The sequence below is a fragment of the Oncorhynchus clarkii genome, chromosome 31 (assembly GCF_045791955.1).
Source record: "Oncorhynchus clarkii lewisi isolate Uvic-CL-2024 chromosome 31, UVic_Ocla_1.0, whole genome shotgun sequence".
NCBI lineage: Eukaryota > Metazoa > Chordata > Actinopteri > Salmoniformes > Salmonidae > Oncorhynchus > Oncorhynchus clarkii.
The window spans coordinates 26,111,237-26,132,664 of record NC_092177.1 but is presented as its reverse complement, the minus strand read 5'-3'; the positions used below and the strand labels follow the sequence as shown (position 1 = coordinate 26,132,664).

The window sequence follows — 21,428 nt, the reverse complement described above, 5'->3', positions numbered from 1 at the left end:
TACCCCCAACACAGCCCCCTGCCTCTCCCTGGCTACCCCCAACACAGCCCCCTGCCTCTCCAACAGCTGTCTGGCACTGAGGTGTGTGTGTGTGTGTGTGTGTGTGTGTGTGTGTGTGTGTGTGTGTGTGTGTACACATGCTTTTAAGTCTTTTCAATATTGTTCAGCTACAAATCTATCTCCTGCTGCTTATCAAAAGAGAGAAGGAAGGAAGGAAGGAAGGAGAAGAAGATTAAGGAGAAGAGGAAGGACGAGGGGTGTCAAGTCATGGAGTAGTCTGCGTGTCAGTGTGTGTGTCCATCCGTCTCTCAGTCTGTACAAAGAGGAGACTGTTTATCAGTCACCAGACCTGAGTCTGTCCTTCACTCCCCCTCATCCTCCTCCCTCGCACTCCCTCACTCCTTAAAAGGCTAAAATCTGTGTGAGGTGGTGACGGCTCGCTGGCTTGGAGCGAGAAAAGACACAATGTGGAAACAGAAAGACACAAAGTAGGGAGCCGGAAAAAACCACGGCAGAGAGAAAGACAGCTTGTATTTCTATTCTGAACCCAGTTTGATCTGTCTAGTGGCCGAGCTACACTACACACTTTCAGAGAAAAGCTACATTTTCTGTCATTTATTTTCCTCTTTCATTCTCTCATTATGCGGGGAGTGGTAAATTATTTATTTTTACTCTGAAAGCTTACAGATGACAGAGCCCATTGCGTGCCTATGGAGGAAACAGCGGCTCATGACACACCTCTACTGGCCAGCTGGGAGAACTGCACTCATCTTTATATAACTTCAACACAACTGTTTTCCATACAACATTCCTCCACTCTGAGTTTCTGCCCAGCTAGAAGGCGGGAGGGTTTCAGGTGTCACGTAACGTTTGGACAAAGGCTCCTCACATTCTTACGCTTCTACCATACACACAATCCATTTTGTTCTGGTTTACAAACTCTTCAACTTCACAACCTTAATTCAATATGTTCAGACAGGAAGCCTTATGCTTTCCATTTGCAAATTAAGTTGTCTAAAAGTTTGAAGCTAACTCTGATAGTTTAAAGGGAAAGGGAGGAGAGAGAGGGGAGGGGGGGGGGGGTGGGTAAGAGAAGCCTGAGGTCTTTGTCTAAACTTAACAGAAGGACAGAACAGCAGCTGACATAGACTTGGTCCCTTTAAAGTTGAAATGTCCACATTATGTCCCGGTGTGTGTGTGTGTGTGTGTTAAAGAGAGAAAGAACAGGGGGTTTCCAGGGTAACCTCGGACTGAAAGAGCCCCTTCATCCTGTTTTTCTTTCTGAAAGGAAGCAGGGAAAATGTATTCCTGGCAGTGTGTGTGTGGAGCCAAGCACCAGATGGCTGGGTGGGGCAGGGAGGGGGGGAGTGGGGGTAGGGAGAGGGGGAGCGGGGGCAGGATGTGGGAGGGCCAGGCTGGAGAGGAGGGATTAGGGGAAGGGCTACAACTGTGCTCACTTGCGCACCCCTGGTGTCTGAACAGTGTCCCTGCATGTAAGTATTACTCCCCTGACATACATGACAGATATGTCAACTTATAAAGGACGTTCAAATGACAAAATAAATAACACATCAAAAAAATAAATGCTGATAAAATGAGGAGATATATTTGTCATTTCCACCATAGTTCAGCTTGCCTGATTGTTACGTGATGGGATGTTAATGTCACCTGACTAAAAGTCATTCTGGGAAATGATTCATCTTTGGAAAAAGTCTAAACAATTAAGTTATATATAGTTGAATTAGTAGGCAGATATACATGTATTTCTCCAAATTATTTTGCTAAGATTCACAAGTCCTAAAACATAACAAAAGCATACTAAAAGCTTTGTGAGCAGAAAATGACTTGTTTTTACCTCTATGCTCAGAAACAGACCACTTCAAACCACCTCCAACCAAATCTCAGTCTCACAATGCAGCTCTACAGTCATTTATTTAACCCTTATGTTGTCCTTACATGTACATAACCTTACGAGATCTCCTTAAAATCACACAAACACTTGTCAAGTGTTAAACTGAATTACTTTCTAAATCATTCAACTAGTTGTATATACACTACATATACAAAAGTATGTGGACACGCTTTCAAATGAGTGGATTCGGATGTTTCAGCCACACCCGTTGCTGACAGGTGTATACAATCGAGCACACCGCCATGCAATCTCCATAGACAAACAATGGAAGTAGAACGGCCCGTACTGAAGAGCTCAGTGACTTTCAACATGGTACCGTCATAGGATGCCACCTTTCCAACAAGTCAGTCTGTCAGATTCCTGCCCTGCCTCGGTCAACTGTTAGCACTGTTATTGTGAAGAACTGGAACGGCGAGTGCTGAAGCGTGTAAAAATGCTCCTCCGTTGCAACACTCACTACCAAGTTCCAAACTGCCTCTGGCAGCAACGTCAGAGAACTGTTTCCATGGCCGAGCAGCCGCACACAAGCCTAAGATCACCATGCGCAATGCCAAGCGTCAGCTGGAGTGGTGTAAAGCTCGCCACCATTGGAGCAGTGGAAACACTTTCTCTGGAGTGATGAATCACGCTTCACCACCTGGCAGTTCGACAGAGTAATCTGGGTTTGGCGGATGCCAGGAGAATGTTACCTGCCCCAATGCACAAGTTTGGTGGAGGAGGAATAAAGGTCTTTGGCTGTTTTTCATGGTTTGAGCCCCTTAGTTCCAGTGAAGGGAAATCTTAACACTACAGCATACAATTACATTCTAGACGATTCTATGCTTCCAACTTTGTGGCAACAGTTTTGGAAGGCCCTTACCTGTTTCAGCATGACAATGCCCCCTGGGCACAAACCGTAGGTCCATACAGAAATGGTTTGTCGAGATCGGTGTGGAAGAACTTGACTGGCCTGCACAGAGTCCTGACCTCAACCCCATCGGACACCTTTGGAATGAATCGGAACGCCGACTCCGAGCCAGGCCTAAAACGCCCCAACATCAGTGCCCAACCTCACTAATGCTCTTGCGGCTGAATGGAAGCAAGTCCCTGCAGCAATGTTCTAACATCTAGTGGAAAGCCTTCCCAGAAGAGTGGAGGCTTTTATAGCAGCAAAGGGGGGACCAACTCTATATTAATGCCCATGATGTTGGAATTAGATTTTCGACAAGCAGGTGTCCACATACTTTTGGTCATGTAGTGTATACAGTGGTCCAAACGGCTCATAAATCCCCCTTCAAAAACCTAGACAATGGACACAGACGCAAGTAGATGTGAGCTGTAATGCACTTTAAATGGCTGTGATTATTAAATCAGCCGTATATATCTACTACTGCAAATGCACCAGCTAATTACAACAGAGAGAGACAGACAGCAAGAGAGAGCACGCCAGAGAGACAGACAGCAAGAGAGAGCACGCCAGAGAGACAGACAGCAAGAGAGAGCACGCCAGAGAGACAGACAGCAAGAGAGAGCGCAACAGAGAGACAGACAGCAAGAGAGAGCACGCCAGAGAGACAGACAGCAAGAGAGAGCGCAACAGAGAGACAGACAGCAAGAGAGAGCGCAACAGAGAGACAGACAGCAAGAGAGAGCGCAACAGAGAGACAGACAGCAAGAGAGAGCGCAACAGAGAGACAGACAGCAAGAGAGAGCGCAACAGAGAGACAGACAGCAAGAGAGAGCACGCCAGAGAGACAGACAGCAAGAGAGAGCACGCCAGAGAGACAGACAGCAAGAGAGAGCGCGACAGAGAGACAGACAGCAAGAGAGAGCGCGACAGAGAGACAGACAGCAAGAGAGAGCGCAACAGAGACAGACAGCAAGAGAGAGCGCGACAGAGAGACAGACAGCAAGAGAGAGCGCGACAGAGAGACAGACAGCAAGAGAGAGCGCGACAGAGAGACAGACAGCAAGAGAGAGCGCGACAGAGAGACAGACAGCAAGAGAGAGCGCGACAGAGAGGAGAAACGTGCCACCCATGTAATGATGATGCGTGGAGTATGAGTGACCTCTACTGGCCAAACCACGGAACTGTTTCTATAATAATATATACAGCAACGGTAAAGAACACCTTGGCACTCGTGGTTACAACTATATAATGCTCTGTGAGAGTGACCCAGAGAGTTTATGAGAGGGTGTGGGTGTGTGTGTGAAAAAAGGGAGCGAGAGAGAGGGATTGCGCTATTCTCTGAAAGTGTGTGTGTGTTATTCTTCCGGGGCGGTTCTGACCTCTCTATTCTCCTGGCCGTGAAGGTCGGCAGTGATGACGCACACACACCACGAGCGTGCATCAGTGATGAGACACACACACGCAGCCTGCATCAGTGATGAGACACACACACGCAGCCTGCATCAGTGATGAGACACACACACGCAGCCTGCATCAGTGATGAGACACACACGCGCCACGCAGCCTGCATCAGTGATGAGACACACACGCGCCACGCAGCCTGCATCAGTGATGAGACACACACACACACACCCTACATCAGTGATGAGACACACACACACACACCCTAGTCTGCCTGCATCAGTGATGAGACACACACACACACCACGAGCGTGCATCAGTGATGAGACACACACACGCAGCCTACATCAGTGATGAGACACACACACACACACCCTAGTCTGCCTGCATCAGTGATGAGACACACACACACACACACCCTAGTCTGCCTGCATCAGTGATGAGACACACACACACACACACCCTAGTCTGCCTGCATCAGTGATGAGACACACACACACACACCCTAGTCTGCCTGCATCAGTGATGAGACACACACACACACACCCTAGTCAGCCTGCATCAGTGATGAGACACACACACACTAGTCAGCCTGCATCAGTGATGAGACACACACACACACCCTAGTCTGCCTGCATCAGTGATGAGAGACACACACCCTAGTCAGCCTGCATCAGTGATGAGACACACACCCCCTAGTCAGCCCGCATCAGTGATGAGACACACACACACACCCTAGTCAGCCTGCATCAGTGATGAGACACACACACACCCTAGTCAGCCTGCATCAGTGATGAGACACACACACACACACCCTAGTCAGCCTGCATCAGTGATGAGACACACACACACACCCTAGTCAGCCTGCATCAGTGATGAGACACACACACACTAGTCAGCCTGCATCAGTGATGAGACACACACACACACACACTAGTCAGCCTGCATCAGTGATGAGACACACACACACTAGTCAGCCTGCATCAGTGATGAGACACACACCCCCTAGTCAGCCCGCATCAGTGATGAGACACACACACACACTAGTCAGCCTGCATCAGTGATGACACACACACACTAGTCAGCCTGCATCAGTGATGAGACACACACTAGTCTGCCTGCATCAGTGATGAGACACACACACACACACACACTAGTCAACCTGCATCAGTGATGACACACACACACACAAGTCAGCCTGCATCAGTGATGACACACACACACACACACACACACACTAGTCAGCCTGCATCAGTGATGACACACACACACAAGTCAGCCTGCATCAGTGATGAGACACGACAGCTGACACACAGACAGATTCACCTTGAACTCATTCTCACTGACGCCTCTACCTCACAAACAGCTCATAAATCCCCCTTCAAAAACCTAGACAATGGACACAGACGCAAGTAGATGTGAGCTGTAATGCACTTTAAATGGCTGTGATTATTAAATCAGCCGTATATATCTACTACTGCAAATACACCAGCTAATTACAACAGAGAGAGACAGACAGCAAGAGAGAGCACGCCAGAGAGACAGACAGCAAGAGAGAGCACGACAGAGAGACAGACAGCAAGAGAGAGCACGCCAGAGAGACAGACAGCAAGAGAGAGCACGCCAGAGAGACAGACAGCAAGAGAGAGCACGCCAGAGAGACCGACAGCAAGAGAGAGCACGCCAGAGAGACAGACAGCAAGAGAGAGCACGCCAGAGAGACAGACAGCAAGAGAGAGCACGCCAGAGAGACAGACAGCACGAGAGAGCGCAACAGAGAGACAGACAGCACGAGAGAGCGCAACAGAGAGACAGACAGCAAGAGAGAGCACGCCAGAGAGACAGACAGCAAGAGAGAGCGCGACAGAGAGACAGACAGCAAGAGAGAGCACGCCAGAGAGACAGACAGCAAGAGAGAGCACGCCAGAGAGACAGACAGCAAGAGAGAGCGCAACAGAGAGACAGACAGCAAGAGAGAGCGCAACAGAGAGACAGACAGCAAGAGAGAGCGCAACAGAGAGACAGACAGCAAGAGAGCGCGACAGAGAGACAGACAGCAAGAGAGAGCACGCCAGAGAGACAGACAGCAAGAGAGAGCACGCCAGAGAGACAGACAGCAAGAGAGAGCGACAGAGAGACAGACAGCAAGAGAGAGCACGCCAGAGAGACAGACAGCAAGAGAGAGCGCGACAGAGAGACAGACAGCAAGAGAGAGCACGACAGAGAGACAGACAGCAAGAGAGAGCACGCCAGAGAGACAGACAGCAAGAGAGAGCACGCCAGAGAGACAGACAGCAAGAGAGAGCAGCAAGAGAGAGACAGAGAGACAGACAGCAAGAGAGAGCACGCCAGAGAGACAGACAGCAAGAGAGAGCACGCCAGAGAGACAGACAGCAAGAGAGAGCACGACAGAGAGACAGACAGCAAGAGAGAGCACGACAGAGAGACAGACAGCAAGAGAGAGCACGACAGAGAGACAGACAGCAAGAGAGAGCGCAAGAGAGACAGACAGAGAAAGATGGGCAGAGAGGGGGAGGGAGACAGTCAGAAGGGAGAGGGGGAGGGAAAGAGTCAGAGGATAGAGAGGGGGGGGGACAGTCAGAGGATAGAGAGGGGGGGAGAGAGTCAGAGGATAGAGGGGGGGGGGACAGTGAGAGGATAGAGAGGGGGGGAGAGAGTCAGAGGATAGAGAGGGGAGGGGGGGACAGTGAGAGGATAGAGAGGGGAAGGGAGACAGTGAGAGGATAGAGAGGGGAAGGGAGACAGTGAGAGGATAGAGAGGGGAAGGGAGACAGTGAGAGGATAGAGAGGGGGGAGAGAGTCAGAGGATAGAGAGGGGGGGAGAGAGTCAGAGGATAGAGAGGGGGAGGGAGACAGTGAGAGGATAGAGAGGATAGAGGGGGGGAGAGAGTCAGAGGATAGAGAGGGGGAGGGAGAGAGTCAGAGGATAGAGAGGGGGAGGGAGACAGTGAGAGGATAGAGAGGGGGGGGGGGGAGTCAGAGGATAGAGAGGGGGGGGGGGGGAGTCAGAGGATAGAGAGGGGGGGAGACAGTGAGAGGATAGAGGGGGGGAGAGAGTCAGAGGATAGAGAGGGGGGAGACAGTGAGAGGATAGAGGGGGGGAGAGAGTCAGAGGATAGAGAGGGGGAGGGAGACAGTGAGAGGATAGAGAGGGGGGGAGAGAGTCAGAGGATAGAGGGGGGGGGGGACAGTGAGAGGATAGAGAGGGGGAGGGAGACAGTGAGAGGATAGAGAGGGGGGGAGAGAGTCAGAGGATAGAGGGGAGGGAGACAGTGAGAGGATAGAGGGGGGGAGAGAGTCAGAGGATAGAGAGGGGGAGGGAGACAGTGAGAGGATAGAGAGGGGGGAGAGAGTCAGAGGATAGAGGGGGGGGGGCAGTGAGAGGATAGAGAGGGGGGGAGAGAGTCAGAGGATAGAGAGGGGGAGGGAGACAGTGAGAGGATAGAGAGGGGGGGAGAGAGTCAGAGGAGAGAGAGGGGGGGGGAGAGAGTCAGAGGAGAGAGGGGGGGGGAGAGAGTCAGAGGAGAGAGGGGGGGGGGACAGTGAGAAAGGGTGAAGTCTGTGTGCACGTCTCCACTTCTCCACTTCACTTTGTCAGTGACCTTGAGTTCCACAGATACACACCTCTGATCCTCCTCCATAGTCCCTCCTTCACAACCCAGAGGACTCACACTAACCAGCACAGGAGGGGGTTGACACTAACCCTCCCTCCGTGTGCATGTATGGCAATGATTTTGCATCTGTGTGTGTGTGTGTGTGTCTGTGTGTGTGTGTGTGTGTGTGTCTGCGCGTCTGTGTGCGCTCACGTCTCTGAATGTGTGTGTAGCATACCGAAGCCCACTGGCGTGGAGTGCAAGCCAAGTGTGAATGTCCTTGATGATGTCGTACTTGCCTTGCCGTCACACGGCTCCCTCTAGGGGCGGGTGACAGGGAATTACAAGCTGTCTCGGTCACTGACAGATGGGACTATTACAATGTTATCGGCCTTAAGAAGATTAGATAAACCGCAACACGACCATATGTCACTGACAGAGACAGTCATATGTTAATCAGAGAGACACACTGTGAAATAACCCTCAAGGTAACAACAGCCCAGGGCATGGACTCACACACTGGTTGGCACAGGGTGAGAGGAGGGGTACGGAACAGCACTTCACTGAAATATTAAGTACCACATTCTGGACAGACAGCAGAAGGGGGGGGGGGGGGGAGAGAGAGAGAACCACACAAAGTGAGCGAGAGAGAGAGAGAGAGAACCACACAAAGTGAGCGAGAGAGAGACACACAAAGTGAGCGAGGGAGAGAGAGAGAGAACCACACAAAGTGAGCGAGGGAGAGAGAGAGAGAACCACACAAAGTGAGCGAGGGAGAGCGAGAGAGAGCCACACAAAGTGAGCGAGAGAGAGACACACAAAGTGAGCGAGGGAGGGAGAGAGAGAACCACACAAAGTGAGCGAGGGAGAGAGAGAGAGAGAACCCCACAAAGTGAGCGAGGGAGGGAGAGAGAGAACCACACAAAGTGAGCGAGGGAGAGAGAGAGAGAACCCCACAAAGTGAGCGAGGGAGAGAGAGAGACACACAAAGTGAGCGAGGGAGAGAGAGAGAGAACCCCACAAAGTGAGCGAGGGAGAGAGAGAGAGAACCACACAAAGTGAGCGAGGGAGAGAGAGAGAGAGCCACACAAAGTGAGCGAGGGAGAGAGAGCCACACAAAGTGAGCGAGAGAGAGAGAGAGCCACACAAAGTGAGCGAGGGAGGGAGAGAGAACCACACAAAGTGAGCGAGGGAGGGAGAGAGAGAGCCACACAAAGTGAGCAAGAGAGCGAGGGAGAGAGAGAGCCACACAAAGTGAGCGAGAGAGAGCCACAAAGTGAGCGAGAGAGAGCCACACAAAGTGAGCGAGGGAGAGAGAGAGAGAGAGCCACACAAAGTGAGCGAGAGAGAGCCACAAAGTGAGCGAGAGAGAGAGAGAGCCACACAAAGTGAGCGAGAGAGAGAGAGAGACACACAAAGTGAGCGAGGGAGAGAGAGAGAGAACCACACAAAGTGAGCGAGGGAGAGAGAGAGAGAACCACACAAAGTGAGCGAGGGAGGGAGAGAGATAACCACACAAAGTGAGCGAGGGAGGGAGAGAGAGAGCCACACAAAGTGAGCAAGAGAGCGAGGGAGAGAGAGAGCCACACAAAGTCAGCGAGAGAGAGCCACACAAAATGAGCGAGGGAGGGAGAGAGAGAACCACACAAAGTGAGTGAGGGAGGGAGAGAGAGAGCCACACAAAGTGAGCAAGAGAGCGAGGGAGAGAGAGAGCCACACAAAGTGAGCGAGAGAGAGCCACACAAAGTGAGCGAGAGAGAGAGCCACACAAAGTGAGCGAGGGAGAGAGAGAGAGAGAGACACACAAAGTGAGCGAGGGAGAGAGAGAGAACCACACAAAGTGAGCGAGGGAGGGAGAGAGAGAACCACACAAAGTGAGCGAGGGAGGGAGAGAGAGAGCCACACAAAGTGAGCAAGAGAGCGAGGGAGAGAGAGAGACACACAAAGTGAGCAAGAGAGCGAGGGAGAGAGAGAGTCACACAAAGTGAGCGAGAGAGAGCCACAAAGTGAGCGAGAGAGAGAGAGAGCCACACAAAGTGAGCGAGCGAGGGAGAGAGAGAGCCACACAAAGTGAGTGAGAGAGAGCCACACAAAGTGAGCGAGAGAGAGAGAGAGCCACACAAAGTGAGCGAGGGAGCCACACAAAGTGAGAGAGGGAGAGAGTGAGAGAGAGAGCCACACAAAGTGAGCGAGGGAGAGAGAGAGAGAGAGCCACACAAAGTGAGTGAGGGAGAGAGAGAGAGCCACACAAAGTGAGTGAGGGGAGAGAGAGAGCCACACAAAGTGAGCGAGAGAGAGCCACACAAAGTGAGCGAGAGAGAGAGAGAGCCACACAAAGTGAGCGAGAGAGAGCCACACAAAGTGAGCGAGAGAGAGAGAGAGCCACACAAAGTGAGCGAGGGAGCCACACAAAGTGAGAGAGGGAGAGAGTGAGAGAGAGAGCCACACAAAGTGAGAGAGGAGAGAGAGAGAGAGAGAGAGCCACAAAGTGAGCGAGGGAGAGAGAGAGCCACACAAAGTGAGCGAGAGAGAGAGCCACACAAAGTGAGCGAGGGAGAGAGAGAGAGAGACACACAACGTGAGTGAGGGAGAGAGAGAGAGACAAAGTGAGCGAGGGAGAGAGAGAGAGTTACAAAGTGAGCGAGAGAGAGAAAGACACACAAAGTGAGCGAGCGAGGGAGAGAGAGAGCCACACAAAGTGAGCGAGAGAGAGCCACACAAAGTGAGCGAGAGAGCGCCACACAAAGTGAGCGAGAGAGAGCCACACAAAGTGAGCGAGAGAGAGAGAGAGAGCGAGAGAGAGCCACACAAAGTGAGCGAGGGAGAGAGAGAGAGAGCCACACAAAGTGAGTGAGGGAGAGAGAGAGAGCCACACAAAGTGAGTGAGGGAGAGAGAGAGAGCCACACAAAGTGAGCGAGAGAGAGCCACACAAAGTGAGCGAGAGAGAGAGAGAGCCACACAAAGTGAGCGAGGGAGAGAGAGAGCCACACAAAGTGAGCGAGGGAGAGAGAGAGCCACACAAAGTGAGCGAGAGAGAGAGAGAGAGAGCCACAAAGTGAGCGAGAGAGAGAGCCACACAAAGTGAGCGAGGGAGAGAGAGAGAGCCACACAAAGTGAGCGAGGGAGAGAGAGAGCGAGAGAGACACACAAAGTGAGCGAGGGAGAGAGAGAGAGAGAGAGAGCCACACAAAGTGAGAGAGGGGAAAGGAAGCAGAGAGACCGAGAGAGAGAAATGGAGGGATACAGTGTCATGCCACTGAGCACAGTTAAAAGCTCATCACAAGAGGTGGGTTCACATTCATCCTTTGTTAATCCCTCTGTTCCTGTCATCCGTCTACATCTGATCCATCTGCTTCTCCTCCTCTGCACTGTTTCTCTGTTTCAGCAAGGACGACAACGGAAAGCACTATCGCTCCCTCACTCTATCCATCCCCTCTCGCTCTCCCTCCCTCATCCCCTCTTGCTCTCCCCTCTCCCTCCCTCATCCCCTCTCACTCTCCCTCCCTCCCTCATCCCCTCTCACTCTCCCTCCCTCCCTCATCCCCTCTCGCTCTCTCTCCCTCATCCCCTCTCGCTCTCCCTCCCCCTCCCATCTAGCCCCCCCTCCCCACCCGCTCCCCCTCCCTACATCCCCTCCAGCTATTTCTCTTCTAGCAGGCTTGATTAGCAGTCGGGAGCTGACCACATGGTGGATACGGACTGACACACATGCAGGAAGGCACACACACACACACACACACACAATGAAGAGGCAGAGGGCCAGTTTCAGCTGGTTCTATTGGCCCCTGGTAGAGAGAGAGACTACCATTTAAAATGTCACACTGCTTGCATAACACAATACACAGTTGAGAATCAGATAGAAACTCTGCTAGTCACCGTAGACTGCACTTGTTATTGTCAGCCAGAGATGAGGAGGAGGAGGAGGAAGAGAGGAGGGTATGAGGAGGAGGAGGAAGAGAGGAGGGTATGAGGAGGAAATGAGGGGGTGAGAGAGATAGAGGTAAGAAAGAGGACAGCGACAGTGAGACAGGCCTCAATCACAAGGATTAGCTACGAACAGCCAGCTACTGACTGTCACAGATGATCAGGAACACAAGCCTCACAAGCCTCAATTCAACAGTTAAAACAGGGCCCCTGCTCTCCTCTTCCATCATAAAGGGGACCCACATACAGTAGCTGTGTGTGAGAGAGATTCACTGGGACCAGGATTAGTGGACTTTCCTTTAGAGCAGGGGCTGCCAAACTTTTTTGACCTACGACCCCATTTTGATATCTGAAAATGCTGTAATTAACAGCCTATGTTCACTTTTCATTTTATTTGGTGCTATGAGAGTCAATTTCAAAACATTCTAACAGATACCCACAGGGTATCCACAGGGTATTCCCTTGGAGTCAGGCACCAAAACTCCTCACTAGTGACCCATGAATGAGTTGTCTGCAGCGTTCGGTCACATGACACCTCGATCAGGTGTTGGATTTCACTCACCGGCATGTCAGCCAAGCCTGGATCACAGTCAAACGGATTGGGAAAAAGGTCCCAAAGTGCTCTTCCAAGCGCTGGAGGTGAGCAGTCATCACTCGTGTGAGACACTTACTGAAGCAGTTTTGTGTAAGAAACATGCACAGAGGAGGGAAGAGGGTACGGTTCTCTTTTGAAAGGCTCTCCGGGGGGAACACTAAAACATTCTACAGATGAGTGACTGAATCACTGGATTCAGAGTATGCTTGCGTTCAGTTCCTTTAGTTTTCCAAATATGTCTGTTACAGAGGCAGAGACATTTTCTTTTTTTTACACAGAAAGTCAACCAAGTCATTTAATGAACGACAACAGATCCTCTCTCAATGCTAAAAATGTTTCCAACACTCCCCCTCGATAACCACCAAGAACATCATCATGCTCTGATCTCATATCTCCACATAGTTTAGTCAACAGGCAGAGGATGTGGTTTGACCTAGTTTACAATGGAAGTTACCTGCTACAGTATCTCTCAGAGTTCTGTGCTCAGCTCTTTTGTCACCAGCTGCTCTCGGTGTGTCATACAATGCGTCCATATGGCAGAGACACATTCAGAACTAGAGTGCAGAGGCCTGCCCTCCGTCCCACCATAGATGGAGCCCCATCTGTGGGAAAGCCCACCATTCAATCCGTTCATCCTCAATATAGCCACGCAGCACACTGAACATCCCCTGTGCTGTTTCCTGCTCGGGAATCGTGAGACGGAACAATATGTCCTCACAAAAAGCATCCCGACATGTACAACGGGAGGAAAAGTCAATGGATGGCATCTCTGCCCTCTCAGAGAGCATAAGTGGAGGTGAAGCGGGAGAAGCAAATCTCAAGTCATGTGTCCTCCGAAACATGACTCGCCAATCCGCGCTTCTCAACCCCCGCTCGCTTAACACGGATGCCAGCTGCACCAATGTGTCGGAGGAAACACCATTCAACTGACGACTGAGGTCAGCCTGCAGGCGAGGCACAAGGAGTCGCTAGAGGAAAGAAAAAAATCATATTTTCCCTAACCCCTACCACTAACCACTAACCCCTACCACTAACCCCTAACCCCTACCACTAACCACTAACCCCTAACCCCTACCACTAACCACTAACCCCTACCACTAACCCCTAACCCCTACCACTAACCACTAACCCCTACCACTAACCCCTAACCCCTACCACTAACCACTAACCCCTACCACTAACCCCTACCACTAACCACTAACCCCTAACCCCTACCACTAACCACTACCACTAACCCCTAACCCCTACCACTAACCACTAACCCCTAACCACTAACCACTAACCCTTACCACTAACCCCTACCACTAACCCCTAACCCTTACCACTAACCCCTAACCCTTACCACTAACCACTAACCCTTACCACTAACCACTAACCCCTAACCCTTACCACTAACCCCTAACCCTTACCACTAACCACTAACCCCTAACCCTAACCCCTAACCCCTACCACTAACCACTAACCCCTAACCCTTACCACTAACCCCTAACCCTTACCACTAACCACTAACCCCTACCACTAACCCCTACCACTAACCCCTAACCCTTACCCACTAACCCCTAACCCTTACCACTAACCCCTAACCCTTACCACTAACCCCTAACCCCTACCACTAACCCCTAACCCTTACACTAACTAACCCCTACCACTAACCCCTAACCCCTACCACTAACCACTAACCCCTAACCCTTACCACTAACCCCTAACCCTTACCACTAACCACTAACCCTTACCACTAACCCCTACCACTAACCCCTAACCCGTACCACTAACCCCTAACCCTTACCACTAACCCCTAACCCTTACCACTAACCCCTAACCCTTACCACTAACCCCTAACCCTTACCACTAACCCCTAACCCCTAACCCCTACCACTAACCCCTAACCCTTACCACTAACCCCTAACCCCTACCACTAACCACTAACCCCTAACCCTTACCACTAACCCCTACCACTAACCACTAACCCCTAACCCTTACCACCAACCACTAACCCCTAACCCTTACCACTAACCCTTACCACTAACCCCTAACCCTTACCACTAACCCCTAACCCTTACCACTAACCCCTAACCCCTACCACTAACCCCTAACCCTTACCACTAACCCCTACCACTAACCCCTAACCCCTACCACTAACCCCTAACCCTTACCACTAACCCCTAACCCCTACCACTAACCCCTAACCCTTACCACTAACTCCTACCACTAACCCCTAACCCTTACCACTAACCCCTACCACTAACCCCTAACCCTTACCACTAACCCCTAACCCCTACCACTAACCCCTAACCCTTACCACTAACCCTTACCACTAACCCCTAACCCCTACCACTAACCCCTAACCCCTACCACTAACCCCTAACCCTTACCACTAACCCCTAACCCCTAACCACTAACCCCTAATCCTTACCACTAACCCCTAACCCCTACCACTAACCCCTAACCCTTACCACTAACCCCTACCACTAACCCCTAACCCTTACCACTAACCCCTACCACTAACCCCTAACCCTTACCACTAACCCCTAACCCTTACCACTAACCCCTACCACTAACCCCTAACCCTTACCACTAACCCCTAACCCCTACCACTAACCACTAACCCCTAACCCTTACCACTAACCCCTACCACTAACCCCTAACCACTACCACTAACCCCTAACCCTTACCACTAACCCCTAACCCCTACCACTAACCCCTAACCCTTACCACTAACCCCTAACCCCTACCACTAACCCCTAACCCTTACCACTAACCCCTACCCTAACCCCTAACCCTTACCACTAACCCCTACCACTAACCCCTAACCCTTACCACTAACCCCTAACCCTTACCACTAACCCCTACCACTAACCCCTAACCCTTACCACTAACCCCTAACCCCTACCACTAACCACTAACCCCTAACCCTTACCACTAACCCCTACCACTAACCCCTACCACTAACCCCTAACCCTTACCACTAACCCTTACCACTAACCCTTACCACTAACCCCTACCACTAACCCCTACCACTAACCCCTAACCCCTACCACTAACCCCTAACCCTTACCACTAACCCCTAACCCCTACCACTAACCCCTAACCCTTACCACTAACCCCTACCACTAACCCCTAACCCTTACCACTAACCCCTACCACTAACCCCTAACCCTTACCACTAACCCCTACCACTAACCCCTAACCCTTACCACTAACCCCTAACCCTTACCACTAACCCCTAACCCTTACCACTAACCCTTACCACTAACCCCTACCACTAACCCCTAACCCCTACCACTAACCCCTAACCCTTACCACTAACCCCTAACCCTTACCACTAACCCCTAACCCTTACCACTAACCCCTACCACTAACCCCTAACCCTTACCACTAACCCCTAGCCCTTACCACTAACCCCTAACCCTACCACTAACCCCTAACCCTTACCACTAACCCCTAACCCTTACCACTACCACTACACCTCCCACGGGTTGCCAGATCCTGAGGTGTTCATTATTTCACCCCTTTTCCTCCCCAATTTTGTGATATCCAAGAGGTAGTTACAGTCCTGTCCCATCGCTGAATCTCCCCTATGAGAGGGGCCCCCTCCGGAGGTGTTTCTAATATGCATTCCAGCCTTAACACCCACCCTTATACAAACACACAATGGGATTCCCTCTACCCCCAACCCCCCTTTACACATAAATCCTCTCCTAAAACATCTGTCTCTGAAACTCTTGGACACAATTACATGGGCACACAAAACCAACAGACAAGCATCCCAAGAGACTAGCCTCCATCTCCTTGCTCAACTGGATTAGAGTACTGTAAAATATCTAGTGTGTGTGTGTGTGTGTGCGTGTGTGTGTGTGTGTGTGTGTGTGTAAGCTGGTTGGTCTACTAGAGACACCATAGTGTGTGTGATCCAGTCAGACGGGCGTTAAAGCTGCAGTTAGCTCCAGAGTCAGCCTTACACACCAACGCTGCCACAGATAGATGCTTCAGCACCGAGACATATGCACAGAGAGGCCGAGTGAGCGAGAGAGAGACACACACCCACACTTAGAGGCCTTCACAGACTGCCTAGACCTCAGCCCTGTTTATGGTGTGTGGAGCAGGATGTAGCTGTACCTACATTGAGAAGGTGGTGGAGCGTGTGTGTGTGTGTAGCTAAGGATTTATTTTGTAGTGTCACGGCTCAGTGAGTGTGTCAGCCTGTGTTGAGGCTCACAAAGCAACTACAGAGGTGACAGCTGTATGAACTTTTTAGCATTTAACTCCTTGGTGCATTTACTGATTCACACAAACACAGTGAAAGACAGCAGCGGTGGATACACTCTCTTCCTCTCATTGGGGCTCAGATGTGATGGCAGTAGATGGTGAGCGACGGAGCAAAAGGCACAAGCAGACAGAGTAAAGAGAGGATGGAATCCATTACCCACACTGATACGCTCACAAACACTAGGCTTGGGCGGTATACAGATTTATTTATACAGTCATACCGTTCTCCTGCCATCCAGGGATTTACGGTATTACTGGCATAGCACACAATAGGGTGCTAAAAACACAACAACAAAAATCCATTGGGCCTCTTATAAACATGCTAACAAAATCACACAGACGCTGTTATCTAAATGTTAACGAGCTAAAATGAACATAAGCTAATTGCAAAGACAGGCAAAGCATAGCTAGCAGCTACCGAATGTCATTTTCGGTGAGTGTGGACATTTACAAGTGAACGAGATAAATTGTGCAAATGAACAAAGTTGTGATTAGGGATGGGTACCGAAACAAGGCCTTAAACGGGCCCCGGGGATAAATTATGAAATATCGTAGTATCGATAAGCTCCGACGTTATCGTTTCTGCTTTCGGTACTGGAGAAATTGAGGAAATACATTTCCTATTTATTATTGCTACATAAATGTTATAGTGCACATTTTCTCATCAACCGTTAATAATTTGCAGTAAGATTAAGACATTCATCTATGATGCATTTTCGCTATTCCCAATCCAGAAGAGAGATCTCTCTCACGGTACAGCACACGCACACACACACGCGCGAAAGACCCTGCTCTTAATTAGTGACGATGGCGGAGAGAACTAAGCGTTCAAAAGTGTGGTTACACATCACCAGAGTCGATGCTCGTTGCCACAAGTGCAACAAGACTCTTGCTTGTAACGGCTGGAAACATGAGCAATCTGTCCAAACATTAAGAAAAGTGCATCATGTACAGGCAGAGAAACAGTTTGACTGCCCAGCTCGTCGTTCATCTCTCGTCTGATCTACGTTAGGTATGTATGCTAGCAGCCTAGAGCCAACACACAGAGTTAACTAGATTATGAGAACATGGGTTCATGATGAATAGTAACTAACCTGAAATTCAAATCAACAATTTAAAGATTTTGAAACTTTTTTGTTAAAGTTGCAGCTACAATGAACCAACCCACTCCTCCCTCTAACACAGCTGGGGTCCAAGCCAAAGACAAGCCCAAAGCCCCTTCACGCTGGCAGCCAGTGGGAGGATGACTGAGGAGAGGGTGAATGAGTGACACCTAGCTGTGACTAAGTTCATAGTGAAAGGCCTACAGCCCTTTGCAACAGCGGAGTCCAAGTGCTTTAGGTAACAGTCTGTCAGTATATATTGAGTTGTATTCATGTTTAGGATATAGTAGTATAAAAGGGTTGTATGTTAGTCTCATCACTCCGCAATACACAATAATTCAATAATGATAATTCAACACATGAAATCGATATATTTTTTTACTGTAGGGAGATGAGCAAGGCACTCAACCCAAAATATACCCCTTCCTCCCGGAGTTACCTCAGTGACACATTCATTCCTACCTAGTATGGTGTAGAAAAGGCCAATGTGATCACTGAGCTGAAGTACGTGCCAAACCTGGCCATCACATTAGACAGGTGGACCAGCCTCTGCCAGGACCCCTAACTCACTGTTACAGTACACTACACAAGCCAGGGCAGTGTAAAACAGAAGGTCCTCCCCACACCAGGGCAGTGTAAAACAGAAGGTCCTCCCCACACCAGGGCAGTGTAAAACAGAAGGTCATCCACACCATGGCAGTGTAAAACAGAAGGTCCTCCACACCAGAACAGTGTAAAACAGAAGGTCCTCCCCACACCAGGGTAGTGTAAAACAGAAGGTCCTCCACACCAGGGAAGTGTAAACCAGAAGGTCCTCCACACCAGGACAGTGTAAACCAGAAGGTCCTCCTCACACCAGGGTAGTGTAAAACAGAAGGTCCTCCACACAAGGGCAGTGTAAAACAGAAGGACCTCCACACCAGGACAGTGTAAACCAGAAGGTCATCCACACCAGGGCAGTGTAAAACAGAAGGTCCTCCCCACACCAGGGCAGTGTAAACCAGAAGGTCCTACCCACACCAGGACAGTGTAAAACAAAAGGTCCTCCCCACACCAGGGCAGTGTAAAACAGAAGGTCCTCCCCACACCAGGGCAGTGTAAAACAGAAGGTCCTCCCCACACCAGGGCAGTGTAAAACAGAAGGTCCTCCCCACACCAGGGCAGTGTAAAACAGAAGGGCCTCCACACCAGGGCAGTGTAAAACAGAAGGGCCTCCACACCAGGGTAGTGTAAAACAGAAGGTCCTCCACACCAGGACAGTGTAAAACAGAAGGTCATCCACACCAGGGTAGTGTAAAACAGAAGGTCCTCCACACCAGGGCAGTGTAAAACAGAAGGTCATCCACACCAGGGCAGTGTAAAACAGAAGGTCCTCCACACCAGGGCAGTGTAAAACAGAAGGTCCTCCACACCAGGGCAGTGTAAAACAGAAGGTCCTCCACACCAGGGCAGTGTAAAACAGAAGGTCATCCACACCAGGACAGTGTAAACCAGAAGGTCATCCACACCAGGGCAGTGTAAAACAGAAGGGCCTCCACACCAGGACAGTGTAAAACAGAAGGTCCTCCCCACACCAGGGCAGTGTAAAACAGAAGGTCCTCCCCACACCAGGGCAGTGTAAAACAGAAGGTCCTCCCCACACCAGGGCAGTGTAAAACAGAAGGGCCTCCACACCAGGGCTCCTTCCACACCAGGACAGTGTAAAACAGAAGGTCCTCCACACCAGGGCAGTGTAAAACAGAAGGGCCTCCACACCAGGGCAGTGTAAAACAGACGGTCTTCCACACCAGGACAGTGTAAAACAGAAGGTCCTGCACACCAGGGCAGTGTAAAACAGAAGGGCCTCCCCACACCAGGGCAGTGTAAAACAGAAGGTCATCCACACCAGGGTAGTGTAAAACAGAAGGTCCTCCACACCAGGGTAGTGTAAAACAGAAGGTCCTCCACACCAGGGCAGTGTAAAATAGAAGGTCCTCCACACCAGGGTAGTGTAAAACAGAAGGTCCTCCCCACACCAGGGTAGTGTAAAACAGAAGGGCCTCCACACCAGGGCAGTGTAAAACAGAAGGTCCTCCCCACACCAGGGCAGTGTAAAACAGAAGGTCCTCCCCACACCAGGGCAGTGTAAAACAGAAGGTCCTCCCCACACCAGGGCAGTGTAAAACAGAAGGTCCTCCCCACACCAGGGTAGTGTAAAACAGAAGGTCCTCCACACCAGGGCAGTGTAAAACAGAAGGTCATCTACACCATGGCAGTGTAAAACAGAAGGGCCTCCACAACAGGGTAGTGTAAAACAGAAATTCCTCCACACCAGGACAGTGTAAAACAGAAGGTCCTCCACACCAGGGTAGTGTAAAACAGAAGGTCCTCCACACCAGGGCAGTGTAAAACAGAAGGTCATCCACACCAGGGCAGTGTAAAACAGAAGGTCCTCCACACCAGGGCAGTGTAAAACAGAAGGTCCTCCACACCAGGGCAGTGTAAAACAGAAGGTCCTCCACACCAGGACAGTGTAAACCAGAAGGTCATCCACACCAGGGCAGTGTAAAACAGAAGGGCCTCCACACCAGGACAGTGTAAAACAGAAGGTCCTCCCCACACCAGGGCAGTGTAAAACAGAAGGTCCTCCCCACACCAGGGCAGTGTAAAACAGAAGGTCCTCCCCACACCAGGGCAGTGTAAAACAGAAGGGCCTCCACACCAGGGCAGTGTAAAACAGAAGGGCCTCCACACCAGGGCAGTGTAAAACAGAAGGTCCTCCACACCTGGGCAGTGTAAAACAGAAGGGCCTCCACACCAGGGCAGTGTAAAACAGACGGTCTTCCACACCAGGACAGTGTAAAACAGAAGGTCCTGCACACCAGGGCAGTGTAAAACAGAAGGGCCTCCCCACACCAGGGCAGTGTAAAACAGAAGGTCATCCACACCAGGGTAGTGTAAAACAGAAGGTCCTCCACACCAGGGTAGTGTAAAACAGAAGGTCCTCCACACCAGGGCAGTGTAAAACAGAAGGTCCTCCACACCAAGGTAGTGTAAAATAGAAGGTCCTCCACACCAGGGTAGTGTAAAACAGAAGGTCCTCCCCACACCAGGGTAGTGTAAAACAAAAGGGCCTCCACACCAGGGCAGTGTAAAACAGAAGGTCCTCCCCACACCAGGGCAGTGTAAAACAGAAGGTCCTCCCCACACCAGGGCAGTGTAAAACAGAAGGGCCTCCACACCAGGGCAGTGTAAAACCGAAGGGCCTCCACACCAGGGCAGTGTAAAACAGACGGTCTTCCACACCAGGACAGTGTAAAACAGACGGTCCTGCACACCAGGGCAGTGTAAAACAGAAGGGCCTCCCCACACCAGGGCAGTGTAAAACAGAAGGTCCTGCACACCAGGGCAGTGTAAAACAGAAGGGCCTCCCCACACCAGGGCAGTGTAAAACAGAAGGTCTTTCACACCAGGGTAGTGTAAAACAGAAGGTCCTCCACACCAGGGTAGTGTAAAACAGAAGGTCCTCCACACCAGGGCAGTGTAAAACAGAAGGTCCTCCACACCAAGGTAGTGTAAAATAGAAGGTCCTCCACACCAGGGTAGTGTAAAACAGAAGGTCCTCCCCACACCAGGGTAGTGTAAAACAGAAGGGCCTCCACACCATGGCAGTGTAAAACAGAAGGTCCTCCCCACACCAGGGTAGTGTAAAACAGAAGGTCCTCCCCACTCCAGGGTAGTGTA

At 50.7% G+C, this 21,428-nt stretch overlaps 1 protein-coding gene across 1 annotated transcript in view; it reads right to left on the bottom strand.

Annotated features, from left to right (window-relative positions):
- LOC139390840 (protein diaphanous homolog 1-like) overlaps positions 1 to 12,309 on the bottom strand; it is a 50,785-nt gene extending 38,476 nt beyond the window's left edge. Inside the window, exons 1-2 of the mRNA XM_071138235.1 lie at positions 12,304 to 12,309; positions 8,055 to 8,136 (exon numbers count right to left, since the gene is read on the bottom strand). Coding sequence (XP_070994336.1) covers positions 8,055 to 8,136; positions 12,304 to 12,309 — 88 coding nt within the window. The remainder of the gene's footprint in view (positions 1 to 8,054; positions 8,137 to 12,303) is intronic.
- Between the last annotated feature and the right edge of the window lie 9,119 nt (positions 12,310 to 21,428).